The sequence below is a fragment of the Lissotriton vulgaris genome, chromosome 4_1 (genome assembly GCF_964263255.1).
Source record: "Lissotriton vulgaris chromosome 4_1, aLisVul1.2, whole genome shotgun sequence".
In the NCBI taxonomy this organism is placed as follows: Eukaryota; Metazoa; Chordata; class Amphibia; order Caudata; family Salamandridae; genus Lissotriton; species Lissotriton vulgaris.
The window spans coordinates 1,595,953,833-1,595,979,967 of NC_141691.1; the positions used below are offsets into that span (position 1 = coordinate 1,595,953,833).

Here is a 26,135-nt window from a genome sequence, read left to right on the forward strand (position 1 = left end):
TTAACCAAAATAAAACATAAACATAATACATATCTCTTGTCATCCAACATCTGGCACATTTCCTGCAGGAGATGCGTTAGAGTAAAGTAGGTATCAGTGGGGCCAAATGTGAGACCACATTGGTTGCTACAGCGACTCTGAGGGGCATATGTACAAGAACTGCCGCTAACCAGTGTTAGGGGTAGTTAGCGGCAGTTTTATTAACGCGGCCTATCGTCGAAAACTATCGCCCTGTTAGCGATGCTTTTACAATATGGCGCTACATGGCTATATTTTCAGGTAGACGCGGTGAAAACTGCCAGTAACACTAGCGTGAAGGCGATACAAATTCTGACGTTAGCGGGCTAAAACTGATGAAAGGCCCATTAGCAGCAAAAAACTCACGTTAGTCAGCCCAACGTGACTTTTTTAGCCTCTAGAGGCAAAAATAGCCTATTAGTCCACCTTCAATGAAAAATAGGAAATAAAACCAAAGGAATGCTGAATGGAGCAGCCAGGGCCAAGTGCAGCACAGATCAACAACCCCCCAAGCCTCCCAACAGCCAGGATGAACCGCCAGAGACCCAGGGGAAAAGGACATTCATGGCTACATCTATGAAAAGAGGCACATCGCACTGCAAAACCAGTGATGCATCACTGGTTCATTACGCACTCCTTGCAACACAATTGCGTCAGAAACCTTGAAAGCGGAGACAGTCCCCAGGGCCCGGAGGCCTTGCTGGGCGTGCTTCTGGGACCCGGAGTGGGATGCGGAGGTGCTGTGGAGTCGCTAAGCCATTGCGGTAGACATTGAGGCGCTGCGATCGCCCTTACCTGGTGGTGAAGTCTGCCTGGTTGCATGGAGACACATTGCTGACCTGTGTGAGAAGACCGCCTTGCGCCCCTTGGAGCTGTGAATGATAGAGGCGCTCCTGCGTACCAACCAAGGGAGGTCTCCATTGCATACTACGATCTACCACTACACCGGGGTGCACGGAGGAGATTACCAATGGTGGGTGGCGCCTCTGCATCACAGGCGGTATGATGTTGCGCTGGCCGGACGCTGTGGAGGGTGATGCCCCTGAGATGCACCAAACTTGTGCGGCAGGAGCGCTGTAACTTCACACCTACGGGGGCCCTGTTGCATCACCTGTATCGGGAGGTTCCCCAGCGGAATTGGCGGCAACTGCTGTACCCAGGCTTGTGAAATCACGCCTGGCTGAGGCTCCTGCCAGCTGAGTCACAGATTTGGAGTGCAGCAGATTGCACCACAGTGTCAATGTCCAGGTGAGGCGAGGAGAAGGTGGGACGCGTAGTTGAGGAGGCACGGGGTAGAGTCGCCCAGGCCTAGCACTTTTGGGTGACGCACCACCAGGGCCGGCTCATCCGCTATGGCGAAAGGGCATTGCCCCACTGCTTTCAAGCAGTTAAAGAAGAGGAAAAATAATAACATGATGAAATCATGGTATGTTTGCTTTGCGGGCGGGAGGGTCGTTGGGGCTGCTCTACTCAAAGAGCAGGACAGGGGTGGAGTGGTATGCCTACTCAAGTGCGCAATGACTGTTTGGTCGGCCCTCTCAGACCACCCAAAGCAGTAATTCGCACTTCCCTGTTCGCATTGCAGGCTGCATTACATCCTGCGTGGAGAACATTCCCACCCCTCTAGCTCCTAGCTGAACGCCTTGTCAAGGCACTCAAGAACAATCACAATGCTGCCTTGTGATTGGCATAGGCAAGGGAGCCTGGTTGCCTGCTTCCTGTTCCTGGAAGCAAACTTGGGAGAGCAGGAGCACAGAAGATGCGGGACCCGGCATTGAGGTAAGAATTATTTGAAAAAATGTTTACAACCCCCGCTCACCCCGCCACTTCCCCGACCCCTCCAGTGTCCTTTTTCATGTTTCCCGCATCCCAGCTGTCCAGTCCCTCCTGTAGCACTACTCAGTGGCGGCCGCTGTGCGGCCATGCGCAGAGGGCGTACCACTGGTGTGCCAAAGGCAAGCCTGCCTGCTCCTGTCTGGCCTTGGACCAATCCCAGCGCCTTCCAGGAGGAGGCACATTTTGAATGATCACACACTCTATTGAACCAACAGTGACCATGGAACACCTCCACTTCCAGATCCGGACCAACCCCAGTGCCATCCTCTGCGGCACCCTCATCTACAGGCCCCCTGTGCCATGGACCCCTTTCATCTATGCCATTGTAGACCTCATTGCACCCCAGGCTCTCCCATTCACCAACTACATCCTACTTTTTAAACCTCAAGCTCCATCTGGACAACCCCAGTGACCAGAACACCACCCCCCTCCTGGAGAACCTCACCAACATCGGACTCAACCAGCTAGTCACTGCACCAACCCACATAACTGGACACACGCTTGAGCACGTCTTCTCCGCCAGCAGGAACTTCAAATACAGCCACACCACCATAGTCTCCTGTACCGACCATCATTGTGTACATCAAGTCTTCACCATACCCACCGCCATTATCTCCTCCCCTCACAGCTGGATCAAGGCCACTGAAGAACTTCTCGTCAACTCCCTCAGCACCACCACTCTGCCAACGCTTACAGATGACAACACCACAGCTCACAGCCTTAACCGATGTATCTCCAACTGCACCAACACCCTGGCATTTCTCAAGAAAAGACAAGGCAAACAACACTCCAAGAAGGCCAACTGGTTCACTCCCGCCCTCTACTAGTCCAGACGCCCTGCAGATGTCTCGAGAAGTGATAGAGCCACAACATCAATCAACTCTACAACACAGTTACCCTTGCACCATGGCGCAAGGGTGCCTACGTTGGCACATGGCAGCCATTGTACGCCATGGTAGGGAAAAAAGACAGGGGGGCTTATTCATGAGCCCCTTCGGACAGTTTCACCCCACCAGTGCGTAATTTTCTTTACGTACTTGCAGCGTGATTCTTGCACCATGTTTCGCCGTATTTGCAAAGTGACACATCTAGGCATATGCATGACCTTGTGAAGCCTTGTGCCACATTATACCTGCATCAAGTATGATGTATGCAAGGTTGGCGTTCCCATGCAACAAAGCCTCATAGGAGTGGCACAGTGAAATCCATCAGATTTCACTGCGACAATTCTAGGACGCCACAGGGAAGCAGGCATATGGGTGACGCAGTGCCACAGGGTTAGGCTGGCACCATGCATAGCTGGAGTTGCGTCATGCCGGTGACACAACTGCAGCGATGTGTGACTTAAGCGCTGACACATACATCAGGATTCCAAAAGTATCTGTCAATAATTACGACATGGCGCTGTACAGTGAATACTCCAATAAACCCTTGTAGGCTTGGGCAATGAATAGTTCAGGGTAAGAGAAGGCTAAGAGGGATTTTGTTCATAAACTTAGTACCTATGATTGTACACATATCACTCTGGGGTTGTTTAAGCAATTGAACCCAATTGTATCCAAAGGATAACTAAATCAATATTAAGTTGTTCCAAATTATTCAATGAAAGTAAACTAGAGAAAACAAAACAATAAAGTAAGCACACAGCAAACTAATTTGATCTGAAAAATTATTTAGCATTGATTTGATCAAAGAATACAAATCATGGGGATAAAAAAGAGAAACAAATCCAGTAATCACAGTTATGAATGGATGTACATAAAAATCAACAAATCAATTCATAACATATCAGCATCAGCAACTCCAAAGGTAAAGGAAGAAAACCAAGTTCAAACAAAGGTGTCCGTCAAGCAGTAGTGCTGTGGAGATGGTGATTAGGTCGACGTTTCAGTCTTGCTTGTTGACATCTATAAGATCATAATCAGGACTCATTTTTCAAAAAGAGTCCCTTCGAAAAACAGGGCGTGATTGAAACCTGGTCGCCAATTTCTGTGTATTTCAACTTGAAGATCTGCAGTAGCTCGAGACGTCAGCTGTAACTGCCGGATTAAATACTTCTGTTAAAAGCTTTTCCTGGATCGACAAATATTTAGTGGTATAAATCACACAAACGTAAGTCTCCTGTTCTGAAATCCTTCACTGTAACGGGTACAGGTGCTTGAAGGACACCTTTTTACAATGAATACAGCGCATCCATGGTGTTGCAAGAAGGGCGTAATGAAAAGTGTTGCAACACTGTTTTGTCGCAGCGATGCAACACTTTTCATGAATGAGGCCCAGGACCTTATTGATGGTGCGCATTCCTGCCCTGTAGTTTTGTTGCAGGGCAGTCCAGCACCAAAACCTTCTGAAATGAGGCCCTAGGGTTTGCACCAATTTTAAGACCAGCTATTTTCTGGTCTTAAAAAAACTGCCTCTAACTACAGTTAGAGGCAGTTTTTTTCGGAATTCATTGTAAATATCGCAAAGTGGGGTTAGCGGCAGTTTTTTCTCGGGAACGCCTACCTTGCAACTCATTTTCGCTAACTTCTAATAACAGAAGTGGCAATTTTAAAAATGCACGTTTTCGGCAGAAAACTGCCGCTAACTGAGGTTAGCGACAACTTGTAATAAGGTGATTAAAAAATAGCCGCCATAACGTCAAAAAGTTGACGCTACGGCAGCGTTAAGTCCTTGTACATATTCCCCTGACTGTCTTACTCTTAAGATGGTCTCTCTCCTTGTGCATTCCTCTTCACCCTCAATACAAAAGGGAGCAGCCTTATAGTTTTCATTTATGCTTAGCAGATTGTTAACTCCCAAGCCAGTGGCATCATCAAAGGTGCCTTCCACCACTTCAGACATCTCCACTTACTGATTATCTTGCAGAAGAAGACCTTGATCCTTGTAGTAGCAATAGGGTGCTAGAACACCGACCTAATTTTACCTGCTGGAAAATACTACAGGTAAAATCTCATGAGGTGCGGGCAGCAAGCATGGCCTGGCCATCGCCCCAGACCCTGCCCGGACCCCTTCACTGGTATGAATAAGCAAGGAGAGCTCCTGCCACACACCCATAGCCTTTTCTGTGCCCTGACACCCTCTCCAGCCTGCTTTCCACCACCTGTGCTTCATCCGTCCCCCTGCTTTCATTTACCACCTGCGAAATGCAGGCAGTCAATGAAAGCATATTCGTCTATGGCACGGGTAGACTGCATGCGGATATAGACCCAGTAATTCTGATTTAGTGTACTGTTCTTATTCTGGGTACATATACACACTACAGCCAAATTTATGTGTGAGATACGAACTGAAAACATTAGTTCCAGCCACACAGTAATCATGCAAATAAATCTGGCCTCCTTGCTTTTGGCCTTTTGCGCTATGATCATATTATAAACTTCTGCTGTGAAAGCTCTGCGTTTTCTTCCAGAGCCAAAAAAAACAGCATTCAAAACACTATGCATTGTGCATAATGTGCTGACCTTTTACATGAGGCACACAAGCATAGACCTACCAGGTGCCTCTGCTGAAGAAACAACATAAACAGCCCAAGTCGTAGTTAGCCATATATGCCATGAGGCAGATCTCTACATGAGCGGAAAAATCAGGAAAGGAATGTACGCCCTCCTTCCTGCAAACAGAAACAAACATAGGAAACTTTGGAACGAACTGAACATGTGGATTTTTGAATCAGCTGTCTTGCTGATTATTTTTGTTTCCATCTGTGTATTTTGTCTATTTATCTTTGCTTTCTGGTGGTCATTGAGCTGAAACGACCTTCAACACCACGCATCGTGTGTAAATTCATTAGATTCCAGTTCCAGTACATTTGCTGCCTGGACCGGTCAGTACCCACTCACTCTGCGGCACACAAGTGGAATTACACACAAATGAAGTTACATTTGTAACCTTTGCAAGTGAACGAGATCAAGGAATGAGATGAATGAGTGCTGGGTCAAGGTAAAGAATTCTCGTGGTGACTAACATGAAAAGATAACATACATGTGCAGAAGTAATGCAATTTTTTATTTTATTTATAAAGTTTTATATAACGCGAACTTGATCCCGAAGGATATCAGAGCGCTTACCAATTTGAGGCACTTAAATAACTTCCCACCCTATTCCCCTATAAACCCACATCCCAGTATGGAACTCAAAATACACACTCAAAAGTAGTAGTAAGGCAGCACCAGAGGACCGTGCAAAGCACCCGCTATGCTTGACTTTGAGCATCAGCTTCATCTGTAAAGCAGTGTGGAAGAGAGGAAAGGACACGTAAACTCTGAAGCCTGAGTCTTTCTGGTGCCGGAAGCTCTTTTGAAGAGGGACCAAGAAGTGAATACTTGTGCATATTTCTGATACATTCCGTGCAAAGACAGAATACACCGGCAGCCAGCCCTACCCATCATACCTGAATGCTGAGACTCGTGTTAGGGAGCCCAAAGCTCGCAAACCAGGGAGCTCAATGGAAATGCAGAAACATTTTGGGTAACCAAGAATGGCGGGTTATTTAATGATCTTCGTTATTCAAGATCGTCTGGAATCACCGTTGCTTGAGGATAGATAATGAAGTTATGTGAAGTAGCATCAATACACCTGAGGCCTGCTGCAGAAAACACGATTTGAACAGAAGTATATCTTGAAATATGGCATCTAGTATCCTCACACTTTCGAAGAGGGGACATCATGGGAACACAAAGCTAGAAACAGCTATGAAAGTGAATCAACAAGTATCATGCTATGAGCAAATATATTCTGTTGGAGCCTCGGCTAAGAAAAGCATATTCTGTACAGTTTGCATAATTTCCTCCCTGCGTTCTGTGGACTTGTGTGTGATGAACTGACTATTGGAGCAGTTAAAGTGAGGGAATGAGTGCATGGGTTGTCCTTGCTATGACGAGGGATGCAGTGTGTCACATTGTGCTGGACTGTTCCTATTGGAGTAAGACCAAGGCTGCTTTACATAGGCTTGGTCCCTGTCTGTGTTGGCACAGTGAGTTTTAAATAAGTTCAAATTTGAACTTTGCACTGTAGAAATAATTCTGTGACAGTGCTTTTATAAGTGTATTTGCTCCAAATAACATGAGGTAGTGGCCACATTTATTTTCACCGCCATGGTATACATATGTGTGTGGGTGTGTATCTGACTTTGTTGTGCCATTCATGCAGCAGTAATTCCCAACACGCTGGTACAGCCTTACATTGGTGCACGTTTCCTTTATAGTTAAAATGGTATGTCGTTGATGGCAGGAACTGAAATGCTCCTCACACACACAGACGCGGGCTGATTAGGATGGTGGTTGGACCGCCACTGACAGGCCGTCGGTGGCGGTCTGGCAGACATCCAGCAGAGTGGTCTGCTCGCGCATTATGATGTGGAGGCAACACTGTAGGTATTACAATGGCGCATTCCAACTGCCTTTCCATGACGGTCTGACCGCCATGAAAAGGCAGCCGGACTGAGACTTTGGGGCCCCTAGGAGGGCCCACGTTCCACATGGGCCTCCTTTATGGGGCCAAGGGTGCAAATTTGGTGCCCTCCAATCATCCATGCCCCTTGCCATGCATTGTGTGCTAGGCACCACATGGTGCCTGGCACACGGTGCATGGATGTCAGCGTTGTGATTGGTCTGAGCGCCGTGGATTGGCGCTCAGCCAGAGAGTGGAAGGCTGGGCATGTTCTCCATGCAGGCTATAATGCAGCCTGCATGAAGAACATGCAAAGTGCGCATGACTGTTTGACGACCAAAGCGTCATGCGCACTTAGAGTGAGGAAACCACTCCTCCCGAGCCCTGCTCCGTGAGCAGAGCAGCCCCGCCCCAACCCAGCTGAGCAAGGGGAAAAATAAAATGAAATGATAATAACAATGAGTTATTACCATTTTTTTTTTCTTTGACCTGGTCAGTGGGGCGATGCTCCTTCGCCTTAGCGAAGGGCCAGCCACTGGGAGGTAGAAACTGATTTGCAAAGGGGGACTCCTTCCCTTTAGTTGGTAGCCTCTGGAAGAGTTTCCCTGACACCTGATGATTTCCCAAATTAAACTTTTATGTTTTTTAAAGCAGCACCGAAACCATTAAGAAGCATGGGCTGTTTTAAAACATTTTTTTTTTTAAAAAAAAGCTTTCCATTTGGACAGGCAAACTCAAAAATAGGGTCTGCTCTCACTTTGCAGGCCACCATCCCTGTGTTTGTAGCCAATGACAGGGGGTTGCAAATTACAACTTGTCTAATTAATATTCAAAAGCCAGGCGGTTCTGTGACTTTCTCTGCCCGCGAATGGTAACTTTGCAATGCAACCTATTAGTACATGAGCCGCTTTGCATAATGAGAGTCAGTTCTGAAAAAACGTGTGTAATTTGCGGCCAATGTTTGGAACGGATTCTTAGTATATCTGGCCTTTGATTCTTCACTATACAGTCTGATTATGAAGAGAACGTTTGGTCATCTCAGTTACCACTGATATAAAACGAAAACTGGGTCAAGTACTATCACACCTATCTCTATTAACTAACCTCTCAGATCACCAGTTTTCTTCTCTGCTGCAGACACAAGCAGCATTTCTTCTGCTAAAATGTGTTGATTGTTGGTGCCTTTTTCCAATTTGTATCGTGTGGGTATATGGTTTGCTGACATGCAAGTAGTTTATATATTGTATGTAGAATTGCATTTGTTCATGTAGAGTTGGCATCTTTTCCTCTGCAGGAAAACTAAGCAAAAGGAAACAATTGCTGATATGATCTGTGGTTTCAAAGAATTATCTTCCACCGTGCATTTCTTTTACAGCAAAGTGCATATAGATTCTTTTTTTGGAGTTTTCTTTCACTTTAGGAACTCTTAAAACATAAAACCTCAACGTACTTATTTGGTGAGATTGTCATCTGCACAGTGACCCAGAGTTTAGGCACGACGTGGACTATAATCCTCACGAGCATTTTCGAAATGAGACAATTTTAAGAGGAGCATTGTGAGAAATTGATTTTTGGCACCATCAGCCTCTCTCTGGCCAATTGCCAGATGCATGCCTACCAGATCTAATGAGATCACTGGAGGATTTTATAATAAGCTTGTCTAAGGGATGCACGGAGAGGTGTCTCAAATCACAGATGTACCATTTAAAAAAACAACGGTTCACGCAAGAGGACGCTTTGTCAACGTGCAATCTTTTCCCAAAAGGCTGTTTCCATCTGAACCAGTGCTTAATTTGTAAAACAAATGCCAGGGCACTCGTTAGGAGGCACTGCAGCTTGATCCACACATTGCGCCTGCCAGCACTGCCAATGATAGTAACAACAAACTACTAACAATCACACTCCTACAATCGCGACAATGCAGGCCCCCAAAGCTATAAGAATGACGTTGGCGGTAAGTAATAGAAATGTTTTATTGTCCATTGAATTAGTAATTAACTGTTGTTTTGGTCATCTCTACATTAGCCAAACAGTGTCACTTGTGGCAGATTGTCACAAGAACCAGTGTTGACATTTAATTGCCAATGCCGAGCACCGGACACCACTGGCTTAAATTAAGCACTGGTCTGGACCATTGATATACAGTTGTCAGGAAACAAAGGATGCAGAGCATATTGTACATGTGCTCACTTTGTGATGATCATTTAGGTGCAGTTGAGGTCTGATATCTGGCAACAGCCTGGCATACTTAACGCGATTTAAATAATCACTACCCTTCCTTGTTAATATAGCGAAGCTGCCTTTGCGATATTTTTCCTGGTTGGTTTCACAGCCATGCCTACTTTGCATCTCATTAGCGATTCAAAGTTAGGTGTGCTGGAAACGGGCGCTAAGTCAGCAAAACATGCAGTAGCGTGTCTGCTGATAAGGCGATAAAATTATCGCCGCTTTTCAGCCGAAAACGGCCGCAAAAGTGGCGATCATAGCGCCGCCTTGTTATTATGCCCCCAAATTTGTGCATATATGTGTTGTGGTGTATCGCTGTGGTGGTTATGTGTTCTGTTTTTTTTTTTGCGTGCTATGGTTTTGTGCTGCATTATGATAATGTGATATTGTGTTCTATGGTGGATTTTGTGTTACCTACTGTTTTGACTATTTTGTTGTATTATGTTCTGTTGCCAATATGCCAACAAATGTTGTTACATTTCCAGATAAAAGATGAGGATGTTATTACAGTTCATGTGACAAACAACTATTGACCACCATTTAAGACTCTAGACAGTGGCAGAGACTTTTGACCTTATTTATATTTTGGAGGAAATCCTACACCATCGAAATGGTGGAGTATCAGCCGTTGGAGACAGAGCTGCAAGTTCGCCCACCTAATTTAGATGGGTGGAATGAGGGGTCAGTTTTTACTGCCAGTAACCGCCAGGAAAACTCTGGCAGTAAGGGGCAGTGAAAACTGCTAAATTCTCCCTCACCATGGGGGAACATATTCTTTTTATTTTCTAAAAATAAAATCAGGCTACATGATTTTCTTTTTGAAAATAAAAAATGAAACTGTTTTTTGAAGGGCTCCGTCATGTTGTAGGAGCCCTACACGAAACAGCGAAATGTATTGATAGGAACTGCTGTGACAGTGGTTCTTGGCGATGCTTTATAGATGACCGCCAGCTTGGCAGACATTTATAAATATGACAGGTAGCTCCTCCACCAGGTCACTGGAATACTTTAATTCGTCGTCCTGGTGGAACAACGGGGCATTTGCCAGAAATAAATCAGGCTCTTTGAATTAATGAATTAAATTAACCCTTACAGTGCTCAATTTATACAATACAGCCCTTGGACACTACAAGAAGACTGTAGTAAATGTTATCCTTCTAAAGTGAAACCTTTTTTGGGGTTGAAGTGGGAGTGGTTTTTTAAAGATTTCCTATTTGAATTGGGAATGTTAATTTTGATATTCATTTAAATTTTTTATGTTTAGTATTTCAAATCTAGAATTTAAATGTTTTTTCGATTTTGTCAAAGGTATTTTGTGTTGATTAACTGTTATTTTTACATTAGTGTTTTGGTTATGTTTCCTATATATTTTCTTGTTTTGTCATTTTTCCTAATGTATGTCTTGTCATTTTATTTTACAGTGTATTTCTATTTTAATTTACGTTTGGGGGATAATATGAACTATAATAATGTGATGCTAAAAATATTTGTAATTATGGAATAATTGTATAATTTTACTTGCTTTCATTGTTAAATATAAATGTACACATATTGTGTTTTTAGTTATTACTGTTTGTTTTAAATACAATAATATTTAATATATATTTCATTATTTATGTATTTCAATTAATTTGTGTTATATTTAAAATATATATCTTTATTCTTACCTATTTATTATATTATATATATATACACACATATATATATATATGTATATATGTATATATATATATGAAATGAAATAATACTTTATTTCGATAAAAAACAAACTTTATCATAAAAGTACATGCAATTCATTATTTTTTAAAAAAAAGAATAAAAACGTTAAAGGTAAAATCTTTTCAGAAACAAGTGGAGGCGCAGGAGGTTAGGGGCTAGATTAGAAAAAAAGTCCTGAGACAAACAACCGGGGGATGGCCTGGTGCATTGTTATATACAGTTTCCTACCCCATTCTCGATTTTATCAGTCTAGAACGTATCTGCCAGGCCTTTCCCAGGAATTTGGCGACTCCGCAAAAAATCGTCAAGGATGTTGTGTCAGTTACCAGTATGCGGAGTGCCATCGCATGGTGCCTAACTCCCAGTTCTCTGCATACTGGCTTTAACCACCTTCTCCTGGGTCCGCTGTATGCTCTACAGGCAAATAGAAAGTGAGCTAGAGACTCATTAGGGTTTGGGCATCCAGGGCAGCTATAATGATTGGACATAGATGTGTTCCAGCGCCTAGTAAAAGTGTTCAAGGGAAGTGTTCCATATCTAAACTTTAAAAACAAGGTTCTGTCTCTAGGTGCTTTAATGACATCAAGGAAGGGTTCAAACTTCTTCACCGGCTTGTGTTCTAGGAATTGGTCAGTTAAAACCCCCCAGTTTGATTTTTCAAGCTCCTTGGCTAGGACCCATTCCCAGTATATTTTTTTGATTGTCTCTTTCGGGGGTGGTGATTGGGACAACCATGTATCGCTTAGCCCCAATTTGGCGAGCATGTCCCTTAGGTTGTCCAACCATGCAATCTTAGTCATCTTATTCAGCATAATAAGTTCATCCAGAGCTGCAGCATAGTGTACCAATTCCGGTGTCCTTCTTAGTCGTACCCAATATAATAACGGTCGAAGGATTACAATGTCTTTGATTGCACGGCGGCCCATGTCTTGAAGCAGTGGTTTCAAGGGGGTAGAAACTGGGAGGCCCACCAGGTCTCTCAAGAATTTGTTTTCAGTTTTCGTTAGTTCTGTGATGTTATCAAAGCCCCATAGTTCTGCCCCATATATTGTTGCAGCCAATGCTTTCCCCTCATAGATGGCAAGGACAGGGGCAATGGGCCTGCTTGCAGAGGCTCGGTGTTCTCTAGCAATGGCTCCCGTAGTCCTTTTCAAATTCAAGTGCATTTTTGCTAGATGGGAGTCCCACTTCATTCTCCGGTTCACCCTTACTCCCAAATAGTCAAATGCATCAACCTCCTCCAGTGTACATCCGTTAAGCGCAACATTGATCTTCCTTGGTCTCTTAGTTTGGGACAGAACCATTAGTTTGGTTTTTGCGGTATTAATTGTTAACCCACGTTCCTCACAGAAGATGTCAAACTTGGTCAAAAGTTTTTGGAGACCAGAGGGGGTTTTGGACAGGAGGAGGGTGTCGTCCGCAAAAAGGAGGGTCGGTATTTTTTCACCTGCCAGGGTTGGAGCATCCGCAGGGTCCTCCCTCAAATGGTCTGCCACCCCATTTATGAAGAGGGAGAACAGAGTGGGAGCCATCGCACAACCCTGGCGAACCCCCCTGTCCACTGGTATTTTATCAGTTAGTTGGCCCTCACTCCCCCATCGAATCCTTGCATACGTGCCTTCATGCAGTCTTTTAACTAGCTCAAGGAGGTAGCGTGGGTAACCCATGGCCTGAAGTACCTGCCATAATTTGGTGCGTGGAACAAGGTCGAATGCGGTTTTCAGGTCTATGAACGCTAGATATAATGACCCTTTGCTGACAGAAACAGTCTTCCAATAAATCGCAGTGAATCGGAAGACTTGGTCTATCGTACCGACCTTTTTCCTAAAACCTGCTTGTAGGTGTGTTAAAATATCACCCTCCTCTAGCCAACTCACAGTTCTAGATATGGATATGAGGACCCTGCCAACCACCTTCTGAATGACATCAATTAGACTGATTGGTCTATAATTGGCAGGGTCCTCTCTAGCGCCCTTTTTGTATATCGTAACCACTTCTGCCCCTTTCCACGACTCAGGGACTGGGTATCCCTGAGTGAGAAGGTTCATTAGTGGAAAAATAAGATTGGCCCATAGGGTTGAATCGTGTAATAAAAGATCTCCAGGCAAGCCATCCGGGCCAGCAGCCTTCCCTGGAGCAATATTTTTAATAGCAGCTTGGACCTCGAGAAAAGTAAAGGGATCTACTGGTTTGACATTCATGATTGTTGGTTCAGATTCAAGGTGTGGGTCTTGCAGTTGTGCGGAGTCAGCTTCGCAGGAGTAGAGTTTCAAGAAGTGGGAGTACCATTGCTGTTCGGTTATATGGTGTAAAACAGAATCCCCTCCCCTTCTTGATGATTTGTTTATTAGATCCCAAAAAAGAGTTGAATCTTTCATGGAAGCAGCACTCCTGAGTTCCTGCCAATGATCTTCCTCCCATGTTCGTTTTGACAGTTCTACAGTTTTTTTATAATCTTTCCTAGCTACCCTTAAAGCTGCTGGGTCTTTTTTTTGAATCGCTAGAGAAATGGCTTTCCTTTTTTTCCTACAATCTGTTGAAAACCAAGGGTTGCCATTTTTAGGAGTAGTGTGTGTCCGCTTGTTTGGTCCTATAATTTTGAAATAGGAGCCCAGCCTTACTATAAAATCATTGTAGATATTGCCCAGTTCTGGACTAAGGACACCACCCCGCAAGGTGTTCAGCGTACTAAATTCCAGTCCCTTAGATGCCACTAAAAGCCCTATACTATCCAGAGTTTTCTCATCGGATGCCACCTTGTGCCATTTTAACCTTCTATTGCAATTAAATGGAACTACTTCTTTGGTGTATAGGTGATTATTAAGAGTTTTCTTTTTTAAGTCCCATCTAATTTCAGCGGAGAGAGGATTATGATCACTGTCTGGCATCTGCTTAACATCCATGTCGACAACATTCCCCCATAATCTTGTATCCAGGAGAATGTAGTCAATACGGGATTGGCCGTTGGGGCTACTGAAAGTCATGGCCCCGTTAGGGTCTGAAGCTGTTCTGCCATTTAAAGCACGCAAATTATATTCCAAAGTCAGAGCATTCATCTGCAATGCTCTAACCGACCATCTCTTAATGGGTTTTAGATTCAATGGGGGGATAGACTGTTTAATGTCCTCCTCAGTGACCCCTAGTAGGTCATCCTCCGTTAGAGGTTCATACATGCAATTGAGGTCTCCTCCCAATATGATATTGGATCTTGGGGGGGTACCCTCTAGAGCCGTTTCCAATAGGGATATAGTTTCTGATTTTTTGCAAGCTGGCGCTCCTCTAGCATAGACGTTAAACAAATCTACTCTGTTGCCCTTTAGCGGACCCTTAAAAGATAGATGCAGGATATCTTCTGAATTTGTATTATGGCAGGTAATATCTAGATTCATTGTTACTTTGACCCATATTATAAGGCCCCCTGATGGGCGGCCCCTACCTAGGCTGACAGCAGGAGCGAAGAAAGTAGAGTAACCTGATTTGTACAGAGGTGTCGTACTCCAGGTCTCCTGGAACATGCAGACCTCGTGTTTCTCAATAAAATCATTCCATTCTGGAATTACCAGGTGTTTTTTGAGGCCAGCGATGTTCCAGGAGAGGATACGAATTGTATCTGGGGTGTCCCCCACTTCTATATTATTTCCAGTTCTATTCTGCTTTGAAAGGATTGTGACATCAGTGCCAGAAGGTTCATTCACTGGGGTGGTTAAATTTCCCGTAATGCCCATATTGAGGCTGCTTTCCGGATCGATATAATAATTACCATTATTTAGTCAATCTACTCTATTTAGATCTGAAAAATTATCATCTTGAGTGATTGACCACCAAGGGGACGATCTAATCTGTATATTAGAGTGTCTCGGGGGGCAAGTTCGAAACTCTAACGTCACTAGATTCTCTGCCAGGAATTTGTTACAAAGTTGGATTTCGATACAGTCGGTGTGCGAACTCGACAGGGACAGTCTTTTGATGCTACTTATATCCTCCCTTATGATAGATCTACAGCCCCTCACATGTCTTATCCAATGGATAGCTTTGTTATGAATTGAATCTCTTGTTTCTTGTTCAGAATTCAAGTGTAATTTGGGAACACCTGTCATATAGACTGTTGTAACTGGGTTCCTTATCACACTGGATTGGGGTGTTGTGTTTTGGCCTGTCTTAGAGTCCCCATGGCTTCCCAACCTTATACCGTTTGGGAAAGATACCTGATTATTCGCAGTCTTGTTATCTAGTGCAGGGCCTTTTGACATAGTGATTTCCGCATATGATTTAGTGTTACGGCTATGCTGCACATCAGTCCTACTTAACACTCCTGCACCACTAACCGGCTGCCCTTTTTTAGTTGGAACATTTTTGTTGGGCAATCCAGGAGTTGTGCGTTTGGTTAAATTAGGTTTTGTCGTAGGTATTGCGGGTGTTTCGGGCTGCTGAGTGGTGTTTGTTATGTCAATGTTTCCCTTCTGAGTTGGTGGATTAAGTAGTTTCTTTATGAATACTATGTCCCTTTCTAGTTTCTCTAATTTTTTTAGGATCGCCCTGTGAAAAGACCCACATTTTAGACAGTCATCTTCTAGGTCTGTACTAGCATCCGAAGCTTTGCTACCACTTTTAATAGCCCGCGCGATTACATCTGCGGCTTCCCCAGATTCTCCTTCCAGGACGGCAAACTTATTAGTGCACATTGTGGCTGGCTCCCCTACATTTTTTGTGTTGCCCCCCTGATCAATACTTCCACACACATTAGTTACAGTACTATTCTCTTCAGGAGAATCCAGCCCGGGCCCTCCCTCTTGGGAATTATGAATAATACAAGTGGTTACGTTTTGGGGGGGTTTTCTATTGAAAATAGCTGGTATCACTTTCCCTCGGCACTGTCCTTGGCTTTCTATCCCACTGTCAGGGTTCTTCTCCTGTTGGGTATTGGGGTTATCTATCAATATTTCCTCAAGGTCATTGACGAGAGTTTCAATGCGAGTCAAGGTACAATTTGAGCCAGGGTGGGTCAGTTTTTTCGCCCTTTTCCCTTTTCTTGGTAGAGACTGTTGAGCCATCCCTTCCATAGTTTTTCTCTTGCCCATTGTTAAAAGGAAGGCAGATAGGTTAATTCACTCTCGGGGCCTTGTTACAAATGGGTCAGTACGACAGAATATGGAAACAGGGTTTACATACTCATAGGTCCCTTCGCACCACCCGGTACCTTTTAGAACTTGGATCCTGTTTTCCGCAGTTCAATGATGAATGGGCAGACGTTAGATGTGTGGCCCAGCCCGGCCTCGGACGGCCAAAGACGGCCCGCCCTCTGCCCGTGCTCCGCCCGGCGCTGCCCGCGCGCTTCCCGCGACGCGGGGGCTCTTGCTGGTATTAGAGCACCTCCGGGGGCGGGACAGGGCGTGCGCGGCTTCCTCCGGCAAAGGCTGCTGGGGGATGTAGTCCCCGGTCCGCCGAGATGTTCGCAGGCAGAGGGGCCAGGTGACAGCAGGCAGGAAGACTTACGCTGGCAGCAGGGAAGGCACTGGAGCTCCTCAGCTCCCCTCGCTACACCCAGGTTGGTGGTTGCTTCTCTTGCAGTGTCCCCCGCTCCCCCGGGGCTCTTGCTGGTATTAGAGCACCTCCGGGGGCGGGACAGGGCGTGCGCGGCTTCCTCCGGCAAAGGCTGCTGGGGGATGTAGTCCCCGGTCCGCCGAGATGTTCGCAGGCAGAGGGGCCAGGTGACAGCAGGCAGGAAGACTTACGCTGGCAGCAGGGAAGGCACTGGAGCTCCTCAGCTCCCCTCGCTACACCCAGGTCGGTGGTTGCTTCTCTTGCAGTGTCCCCCGCTCCCCCGGGGCTCTTGCTGGTATTAGAGCACCTCCGGGGGCGGGACAGGGCGTGCGCGGCTTCCTCCGGCAAAGGCTGCTGGGGGATGTAGTCCCCGGTCCGCCGAGATGTTCGCAGGCAGAGGGGCCAGGTGACAGCAGGCAGGAAGACTTACGCTGGCAGCAGGGAAGGCACTGGAGCTCCTCAGCTCCCCTCGCTACACCCAGGTCGGTGGTTGCTTCTCTTGCAGTGTAAATATATATATATATATATATGTTTTTTTAATTTTTTCAAAAGCTCCGCTTTCTCCAAGTCCTACTCACAGACATGGAATGCTGGAGTATTTATTTTGGATTGTTACCCATAACGCGTTTCGGCCGCCCTTGGCCTTGATCACTTGATAACGCTGTCATTCAGGAACCACAAAATTAAAGTGACACCTGCAGGTAATTTAATGAATACAGACAACAGATTTACATCACTGCAATGTTGGTAAATCTACAGCCATTATATTAGTATATGTTTGTACACATGTAGCTCTCAGCTACCACTGGCATTTTTAGTCGAATAAATACATACATGTGCAAATACATATTGTAATCAATTCAATTTGGTGATAACAAACAACAGACTTATATCGATCCAATGCTGGTAAATATACTGCGATTGCAAAAATATATGTTTGTGCACATGCAGCTCTTGGCTTTCGCGGGCATTATATATCTGTCCCCACAGCTGCCATCCTTGATCCTCTTCCCAGCGGACTCTCTGGGGGCTCCACTGCTTAGCACTCACATGCTCCTCCAAAGATAATTGCTGTCAAGAGTAGAGCCACAGAACGACTGATGGTACGTGTGCAGCGTCAACCGCCAACGCTGAATTAAATCAAAGAAAACAATCCTACTCCAAAGAAGAAGAGGCATGTACAGGAGGTATGGGTGGATAAGGCTTCTTTATTGTAAGTCAGGTCTCCCTCGACCTCACATTGAAAGAGACACGTTTCGCCTGTGTGGCAGGCTTTATCAATCTAATTGGTGCCATAGTTACATAAATATATAGCCCTCCTTCAGGCAAGAATAGACATAGAAGGTAGACTGTGTGATCGTAAATACCATTGGTAGGAAATGTAGTCTAAACATATACTTAAAGTGCAAAATGCAAGACATTCATTAAAGATTATAAATAACTGCATATTACACAGTCAGCATGTATACCAACAATGAAACACAATCAGCTTCCTAATATGTGCACAAAGGAAACATCTATATATTTCTTTATCTGCCTTAGATATATATGAACCTGTCATAATGACAAGCCGAGGTGCTTTAATGTTAAAAATGATGGCGCCAATGCTCTCAAAATATGCTGCCTTGCTGATAGTAAATCAAATAAAAACTACAAGAGTTAAAACTGCTTTAAATATACGTTGTGCTTCAAATGTAATTAATGCCTTTTTACAAACACCACATTGCCTTGTGACTAACCAGAACAGAGGTTGCCTGGTTTAATCAATGATAGTGGCACACAGAGCAAATATTAGGCTGTGCTTCCAAATGCGCACAAAGACAAAAACAGAAGGTCAAACATAAGGTGAAAACATGTTGGGCTTGTGACAAATTCATGGGGCTCTGATTACACAGGCTGTGTAAAATTATACATATATATGTGTATGTATATATATATGTATATTTACATTTACCAATATAATTTCAATATTTAGTACCTCAATGTTTTGAAGTCAATAGTTTTGTCATTTACATTGTAGGTATGTACCTCAATATTTAGGACCACAATATTTTTGGTGGTTTATTGCAATATTGTTGATGTTGATAAGTTGTCATAGATGCTGATTTAATTGTTTCACCATATGGAATAGTTTCACCGAAGAAAGAGAAATTTTGATTGACTGATACTCTGTCCTGGCAGTAGAAGCTTTCTGTCACTGGTTTCATACCCCAAGTCGATAGTTCACGTCCATGTACAAGTGTGGAGAATGTGATTAGAATTGTGAGGCAGTGTGGAAAGTGGTCAGAAAGTGTAACATTGAGTTGAATTTCTGCTTACTGCCAGTGCATTCAGAAGATTTTCAAATGTTGGGAAACACTGTTTGATTATTGTATTTTTGTGGACACCGTTTTTCCATTGGATTATGTAATGTTGTGGATGAACTTTGACAAATGTATTGGGTATTTATAGTTACATATGGTGAGCAGTAGCTTTAGGGAGCTTTTAATATTTGAGGAAGCATTTGGAAGTCATTAGTTTCAGAGAAGATGGAAGAGCCAGGTACAAAGTTGACCGTTTTAGGTGTGAAGTTGGAGTCCGTAAGGATGGAACCAAGGTTGCCACAAGAGAAAGCAGAATTTAGTGAACTGCTAGAAGGATTGTTAGCACTTTTGACCGTTTGGATTTGGGTATGAAAAAAAATTGAAGAGCAATGATGGCTGAGAGAGGACTGCAAGCAGTTCTTGCCAGTCGTTATTGAATTTTCTAAAGGTATGAGATGCCTGGACATGTCATTTGTTTACTGGGGTGAAAATTACTAGTCTAGATTAAAGAAATAATGCGTTTTCCTCTTAAAAAGGAAGGTGATGATTACTGGTTATGTTGGCTAATAATGGGTGGAAAAGGGTGGTGGGAGATTTATTGCCCAACATGAGAATGTTGAACTCGGCCATCTCTGCAGGATCACCCCCCAAACCTTGTGTCTTCACTCCTCCTGTTTTCTGAACTTGATGACTCCTATGACTTTTTGGACTTTACCACTGCTAACCAGTGTTAAAGTGCCGATGCTCCTGCCTAAAACATAGTGAAATTGACTTACCCCTGATTGGGATATTTCATTTACCTATAGGTCCTCAGGAAGGTGATATACCATATACCGAGGACTGGTTAATTAAATGTTACTAGTGGACAAGCATCACATAGTGTGCCACCTACTTAAATAGCCCTTCTAAATATATCTCAGACCTACCATTGTAGCCAGTGGGCAGTTTTAAACTGCCAATTCGACTTGGCAAAATAAACCTTTTGCCAGGCCTAAAACTCCCTTTTTAATATTTACAAGGCACTCCTAGGGTAGTGCCTACACAGCTTCTAGGGTAGGGTTCGTTGTATTTAAAAAGTTAGACATGTACTTTTAAGTTGTACATGACCTGGTAGTGAAAAACTCACACCTTCTTTGTTTTTCAATACTGTGATGCCTACCTCTCCCATTGGATTACATTGAGTTAACTTATTGAGTTACATTTAATACGTGATAAGGTTTGTTTGGGAACAGCTAGAAATATCATATTTGGTGTCTAAAGAATTATCTTTAAAATACTCTTTATTGATAACATTGGATTTTAAGTCATAATTCTGAAAATGCCACTTTTAGAAAGTTGGCATTTTTTTGTCTGAACCATTTTGTGCCTGCAGCCTGTGTCCTAGGTCACTTTACTAGGTGTGAGTGGCAGTGGCCTTTGTGTATTCATGTCAGAGAACCACACAATAGGGGAACTGTTGCCACAATGGACCCCCTTAGCAGGATGGGGATAGAGCTGTGCACAGCCATATTTGCACTTCCAAGACACCACCTCAGCACACACACAAAAAACTTCACACTAGCCGTTTGTGACTCCAGTCATCCTGGGACTAGGGCAGGGAGGCAGGAAATACCAGGCACTTCTGTGGATGGGAAACTCTAGAAGTTTCTTCAATTTCAAAGCTGGCAGCAGGTATAAAACTAGGACCCTCAGACCCACTCTTCAGTTCACTTCTGGACCTGAATAGAACTCTCAAAGAACTGTCCTGCTATCTGTGGCCTGCTTCAAATGACTTCCCTTTTGCACCAAGATGAATGCCCTGCATTCCTAAGGCTGCCTTTTGCTCTCAGAGTACTGCCTTACCACTTGAGACCTGCTTTTCTATTTGAACCCAGGACTACCAGAGTGCCTCCAAGTGCTAGTTGGCCGATCTCCTGATCAGAACCATAAAAGGCTCCAACCATCTTAAACCTGCTTCTGGACACACCCTGAGTCATTCCTGACCCTCCAAGTGGTCCCCTTCGAGTCCTGGACATTTGTAAGTGGTTCTAAAGGTGCCCAAATCGAAAACTTGTGACTTATAAAATGTTCTGCTTGAAAGTGACCTGAGAACTGAGAGGTGACTGGGGACCTACATGTTTGCTGATCCATCCAAGGAGCATTGCCGGCCAGCCTAGCTTTGCAGTAGCTCCTGCTGCGTTTTTCACCACAGCAGCAAATCCTGTTCAGCAGCTCCTTTTTGGAAGTTTATCCAGATACATCCTGCAGCCTCGTCTCACTGGAGATTTTTGCCTTCCAAACGTAGGAATCTTCACCGTGAACTCATCCAACTGCTCCCCGAGTACCACACCTCCTCCTCCTTGAGCACCACCAGCTGCTTTGCCCCACTTCTAAAGACATTTTGTTCTTAGAATCCGAAGGTTAGCGGAGACTGGGCCCAATTCATTTTGTGTATCCGTTCTTCTCTCCATCGTGGTGGACCATAACATTTGACTTTGTCCCATTCTTGCATGACTAGATGTTCATGGTTGGCACTTTGATCTTCTAGGCACTAGGTTTTTACTAAAAAGTTCATTCATAACTACAGTTTCTACTGATTGGATTTTTTGTTGTTTTGGTGTCAAACAATTTATTACATTTTTACCTATTTTGGGATGTTTTCATGTGTTGTGTATTCCCTTTATTACTGTCTGTGTGCTGCAAAAATACACATTACACATTGCTTCTAAGTTAACCCCTTCCATGCTGCTGACGGAACGGTTCCGTCATGCACTACGGGTGAGCTGTGCGGATGACGGAACCGTTCCGTCATGACTCCGCCCGCGCAAGGCGGAGTCAGCATGGGCGGGGAAAACCGCCCGCACGGAAGGGGTTAAGCCCACCTGCTTTTTGGCCAAGCTACCAGAGGTTTAAGCACAGTGCCTTTTGTGGTTCACCCTGACAAGAACTGTGACTGTTGCTTGAGAAGGGCTCACAGATCCGTCAACCAACAACCCAATTTCCCGCAGGGAATGTAGGTATATTTGTATGCTAGATAGTTAAGTTGTGGCCAGGGCTTGTGTTTTTTTAGCACAGACCTGTCTGATTAAAGAAGCCTTTTTCTCACAAAAGCAGAGTTTAATGCATTTTGCTCCATCACGCCGTTTTCATTTTCAGGCTGAATATTTCATTCACCCTTAATGGAAGAAGTGAAACAGGTTACACACCATTAAATAGGAAATTGCCTAGGTGGTTAAGTGAGATTTTATATAGTTAATCAATTATTCATTGACACATTGATGTCTTCCGACTAACCACCTTAATCTTGGTCAATTATATGATGAAAGGTGTAGAGAGAGATTAATGCAAGATAGTTATTTTTCCCCATAGTCTGGTTACCACAGAAACAACGTTTCTCATTGTGGGCACAAATCATGCATTTTCCATTAAGAACAACTGTCTCGTCGGGTTGCAGAATATGTCACATGCATGAAAAGTGACGGAAAGGTCTCCAAGATTAAAGTAAAAATGGGGGTATTGTTCTTACTGGTTTGAAGGAACACTATCTAATTTATCCATCTGGCTCCTGCAACGTACTGGTGGCTGTGCCACCTGAGCTGGTAAGTGAGGCATCAGCTGATTCGGTCAATGCTTCTAGGCATCTTAGTATGTGCTAAAGATATACCAGGAGGTCCACATCTCTGACACTGTGTGTGCCGCACCCAACTGGCTGTACTCAGGCACGTCCCTTAAGTGGAGTGGTGTGGCTCACTGGTGAGAGGCAGCAGACCCGGGAGCAGAAGTCGGCCCGGGACCAGGGTTCAATTCCCGACGCGGCAGGGTCGTGGAACAGGGTCAGCGGACTTGACAATTCTTGACTCGGTGCCTACTCTAACCTGGGGTCCCACTCGGCAACTCTGGGCATTAGCTTGCCTAATCTCCACAACGGCCCCATCAATGCCGGGGATGCCTGGCTCCACCATGGGGATTCCCAGTAGGGACCATCCCACAGGGAAAGCCAGGACGGGTTCCCCAGTGGTATACAGCACCGGGACGCCCCTTTGCTGGGGCTGCTGTGCGCTTTACAAGTATACGACATTTAACATTTAAGTGAACCACAGTTTAAAGTGACCTTTTTAATGGATAGGTGATGTCATATGAATTATCTTTTTACATTACTCTGGGCTGCCATGGGGGTTCCTGTTGCACTGGGAGGTTTCTGACCCATAATAATCTATGTTAGTGGAGTTGTATCAGTGGGAAACATACTTTTTGATAGAAAAAATGACTTGTGCTCTCCACAACAGGTATTCTTTCGCCTGTTTGATTTGTTTGAGTGAAATATAAAAATGAACGGCATATACATTTCTTTGAAAACAAGTTGTTGAATGTGTTTATTTAACACCATCAACTCTTATGATTTTCCCCCCCTGCGCTGAAAATCTGTAAAACCCATTGTTCATGACGAGCTCAGCTCGACATGAGTGTACGAGAGGTGTACCTCATGACGAGCTGAGCTCGTCATGAGCGTCGAAGGGGTTAATATGTGGTGCAGCGGCAACAAGTGAGGCACTATTAAGAAAATATATATAGCAAAAGTAGGGTTACTTTCACTATCTGGAAATGCACCTGATATACCTTTGAAGTCCAGCAACAGGTGTGCAGGGCTCCCACTTTGTTATCAGCTTCCAGAAATAGAAGTGGAATTCACAGGGCTCTCAAGTGTCCCTATGTGAATATCCTATGCAGTCCAGTTTTCTTCTTTGTATTCTATCACCTGTAGTACTTATTTTATCATTTGAAAGACTAAACTACAAGTCCCATAAAGCCCCCATAACCTGGACTGATGTGTAGCTCACCCATTGACCTTCGGAAATCCACATTTGTGTGGGGGTGGCAAGCATGGGCACTAGTGAAGAAATGTGTGGGAGGTCAGGAGTGTGAAATGCAGGCCCAACAGAGCATTACCAAATGTTCAGTGTGTGCACATTGTCCTTTCTATGTGTGACAGCACAGCAGATCACTGATAGAATGCCTGAACCAAAAATATTGTGCGGTCAGAATATCGGGCAAAAAATATCGAGGACCAGAATATCGAAAAGGTAAGTGCAAATAGGCAAGTATAGATTTGCTATTTTTAAACTCCACATTTACGTACCTTGAAGATATATATACCATCAAGGCTCATATATGTTGAGTTATATCTGTCCTTGATTTGACATAATATTTTGTCCAAACACTATTCTTTCACCGTTATTTTGCCTAAAAAACAGCACTTTAGGTAAGTAAATGTGTGGGCTCATGTGTTCCTCTATTACGCTTAAGTATGACTTGAAATGAATTTCCTTCCTCCTGGAGAGTGTTAACAGCGATGTGCTTTTTTATAAACATGTTATACTGATTTAATGATATGTGTGGTGTCTGTATAGATTGTGGCCAGTTTGTTTTCTGACATGTTTATTTCTCCATTTATCATCAAAAAAACTAAACAAAAATATTTGTAAAAAAGAAGTTTCTTCCTATCGCTAAGCATATCCCTCTCCTACAGGGAGTCCGGTTGTACTGCCGCTTGCACAGTCTTTTCACTCCTGTTATACGGTAAGATTAATTAAGTCAAGTTAATTTATATGTTTTCTTAAAAGGATACTAAAACATACAATATGTTTTCCTTTTCTTTTACACACTGTCAGTATTTTGAAGTGAAATACAATCTGATAAAATGTACAGTGAGAATATCTCACTCAAACTAGGTCAGTGACTCTGTAGAATTATTAAGAGACTCTGTTAACTAAACAGCGTCAAAATAAGTTTCCTAGGCAAATGCATCACAGTTACTTTTCAATATTTCCAAAAAGATTTCCGCTATTTAGCATTCTGTATTTAAAGCTCTCTTATAAGGATGATCTGAGGTCTGGAACAGAGTAGTAAAGACATAGCTTTAACACATGTAATTCAAATTCCTGAAAAGTGAGCATAGAATTCACTTGCCTCAGGATTTCCAAATTTTCTCTTTGGAAGTCTTTCTCCATGCTCCCCTTGTGCAAACGAAGAAGCATAATACTTTATTAAATGCTCTCTCATACTTTGTCAATATCCATGCATACAGTATTATTAAATACATAACATTAAATAAATAAACAATGTACTAATTTCTGTTTTATTAGAGATAAGCTCAGTCCTTTTGAAAGCTGTAGAGATGAAAACCCTGTATGCAGTAGTCAGTTTCAGGTCCTGCTTGAAAGCCTGCAAGATTTTTTGTGTGGGCTGGGTTAAAAACTTGATGATGGCTCTCTGGATATGCCTTTAGATTTTGCCAGATGGCATAAGCACCTGATTCCCAATCATATAAAATATTTTGTGAGATCATTCACGGAGTATAAACACACCAGGGCAACCCAGTCACCTCTCGGCAGATGGGTATCAATGTAGGAATTTTAATACAAAACTGGCACATTTTGTTCCATTGACCAAAATATTCAGTGCTCCCAAACTTACCCAGCGAATTTTGAATCACATAGTTAGGTTACATGGGAATCTGGAGGTTATTGTCAATGCTAGTGGGCACAGTGTAAAGCTAAGTTCTGTTTTTCCAGTTAATTGCAGCTAAGGCAGACTACAAGAGGTTTGTTGACTGACACCAAAGACCTGCTCCTAGTTATCAAATTGGAGATAGGTTGTGCTCTCCACTTTTTGTCCTAGGTTTATGCCTCTATTAGTGGACCCCTTTAAGGTCACTAAGTTGGTTGGTTCTGCTGCTTAATGCTTATCCTTACCATGCAATTGGAGAATCTATCCTGTTGTGCATGTGTCACAAGGTAAATCAGCAGGATCTGTTTTCACAAGTCTGCTCCACCATGGATTGCTCACAAGAGCATGAGATTGAGGTTATTCTAGACTCAAAGATACATCCAAGATGCAAAGGAGAACCTTGAAGTATCTCATAGCATAGAAGTGATATGATGCCTCATTAAGCTCATGGGAAGCTTTGACCTCCCTACACTCCAAGGTTTTATTGACTGCACAATTAATTAAAATCTTTACAGTAAAAGAGTAAGTACAAAGATCAATAATTCTAAAAATATCCTTCTAAATAAAATAAAGAGTAAAGAGGTATACCTATGCTGATTAGGATAATGGTATATA

At 43.7% G+C, this 26,135-nt stretch overlaps 1 protein-coding gene across 2 annotated transcripts in view; it reads left to right on the forward strand.

Annotated features, from left to right (window-relative positions):
- PREX2 (phosphatidylinositol-3,4,5-trisphosphate dependent Rac exchange factor 2) overlaps positions 1–26,135 on the forward strand; it is a 1,248,069-nt gene that overhangs the window by 402,763 nt on the left and 819,171 nt on the right. For both annotated transcript variants that reach the window (XM_086965847.1, XM_086965848.1), the window contains exon 13: positions 24,541–24,590. In XM_086965847.1, coding sequence (XP_086821973.1) covers positions 24,541–24,590 — 50 coding nt within the window. The remainder of the gene's footprint in view (positions 1–24,540; positions 24,591–26,135) is intronic.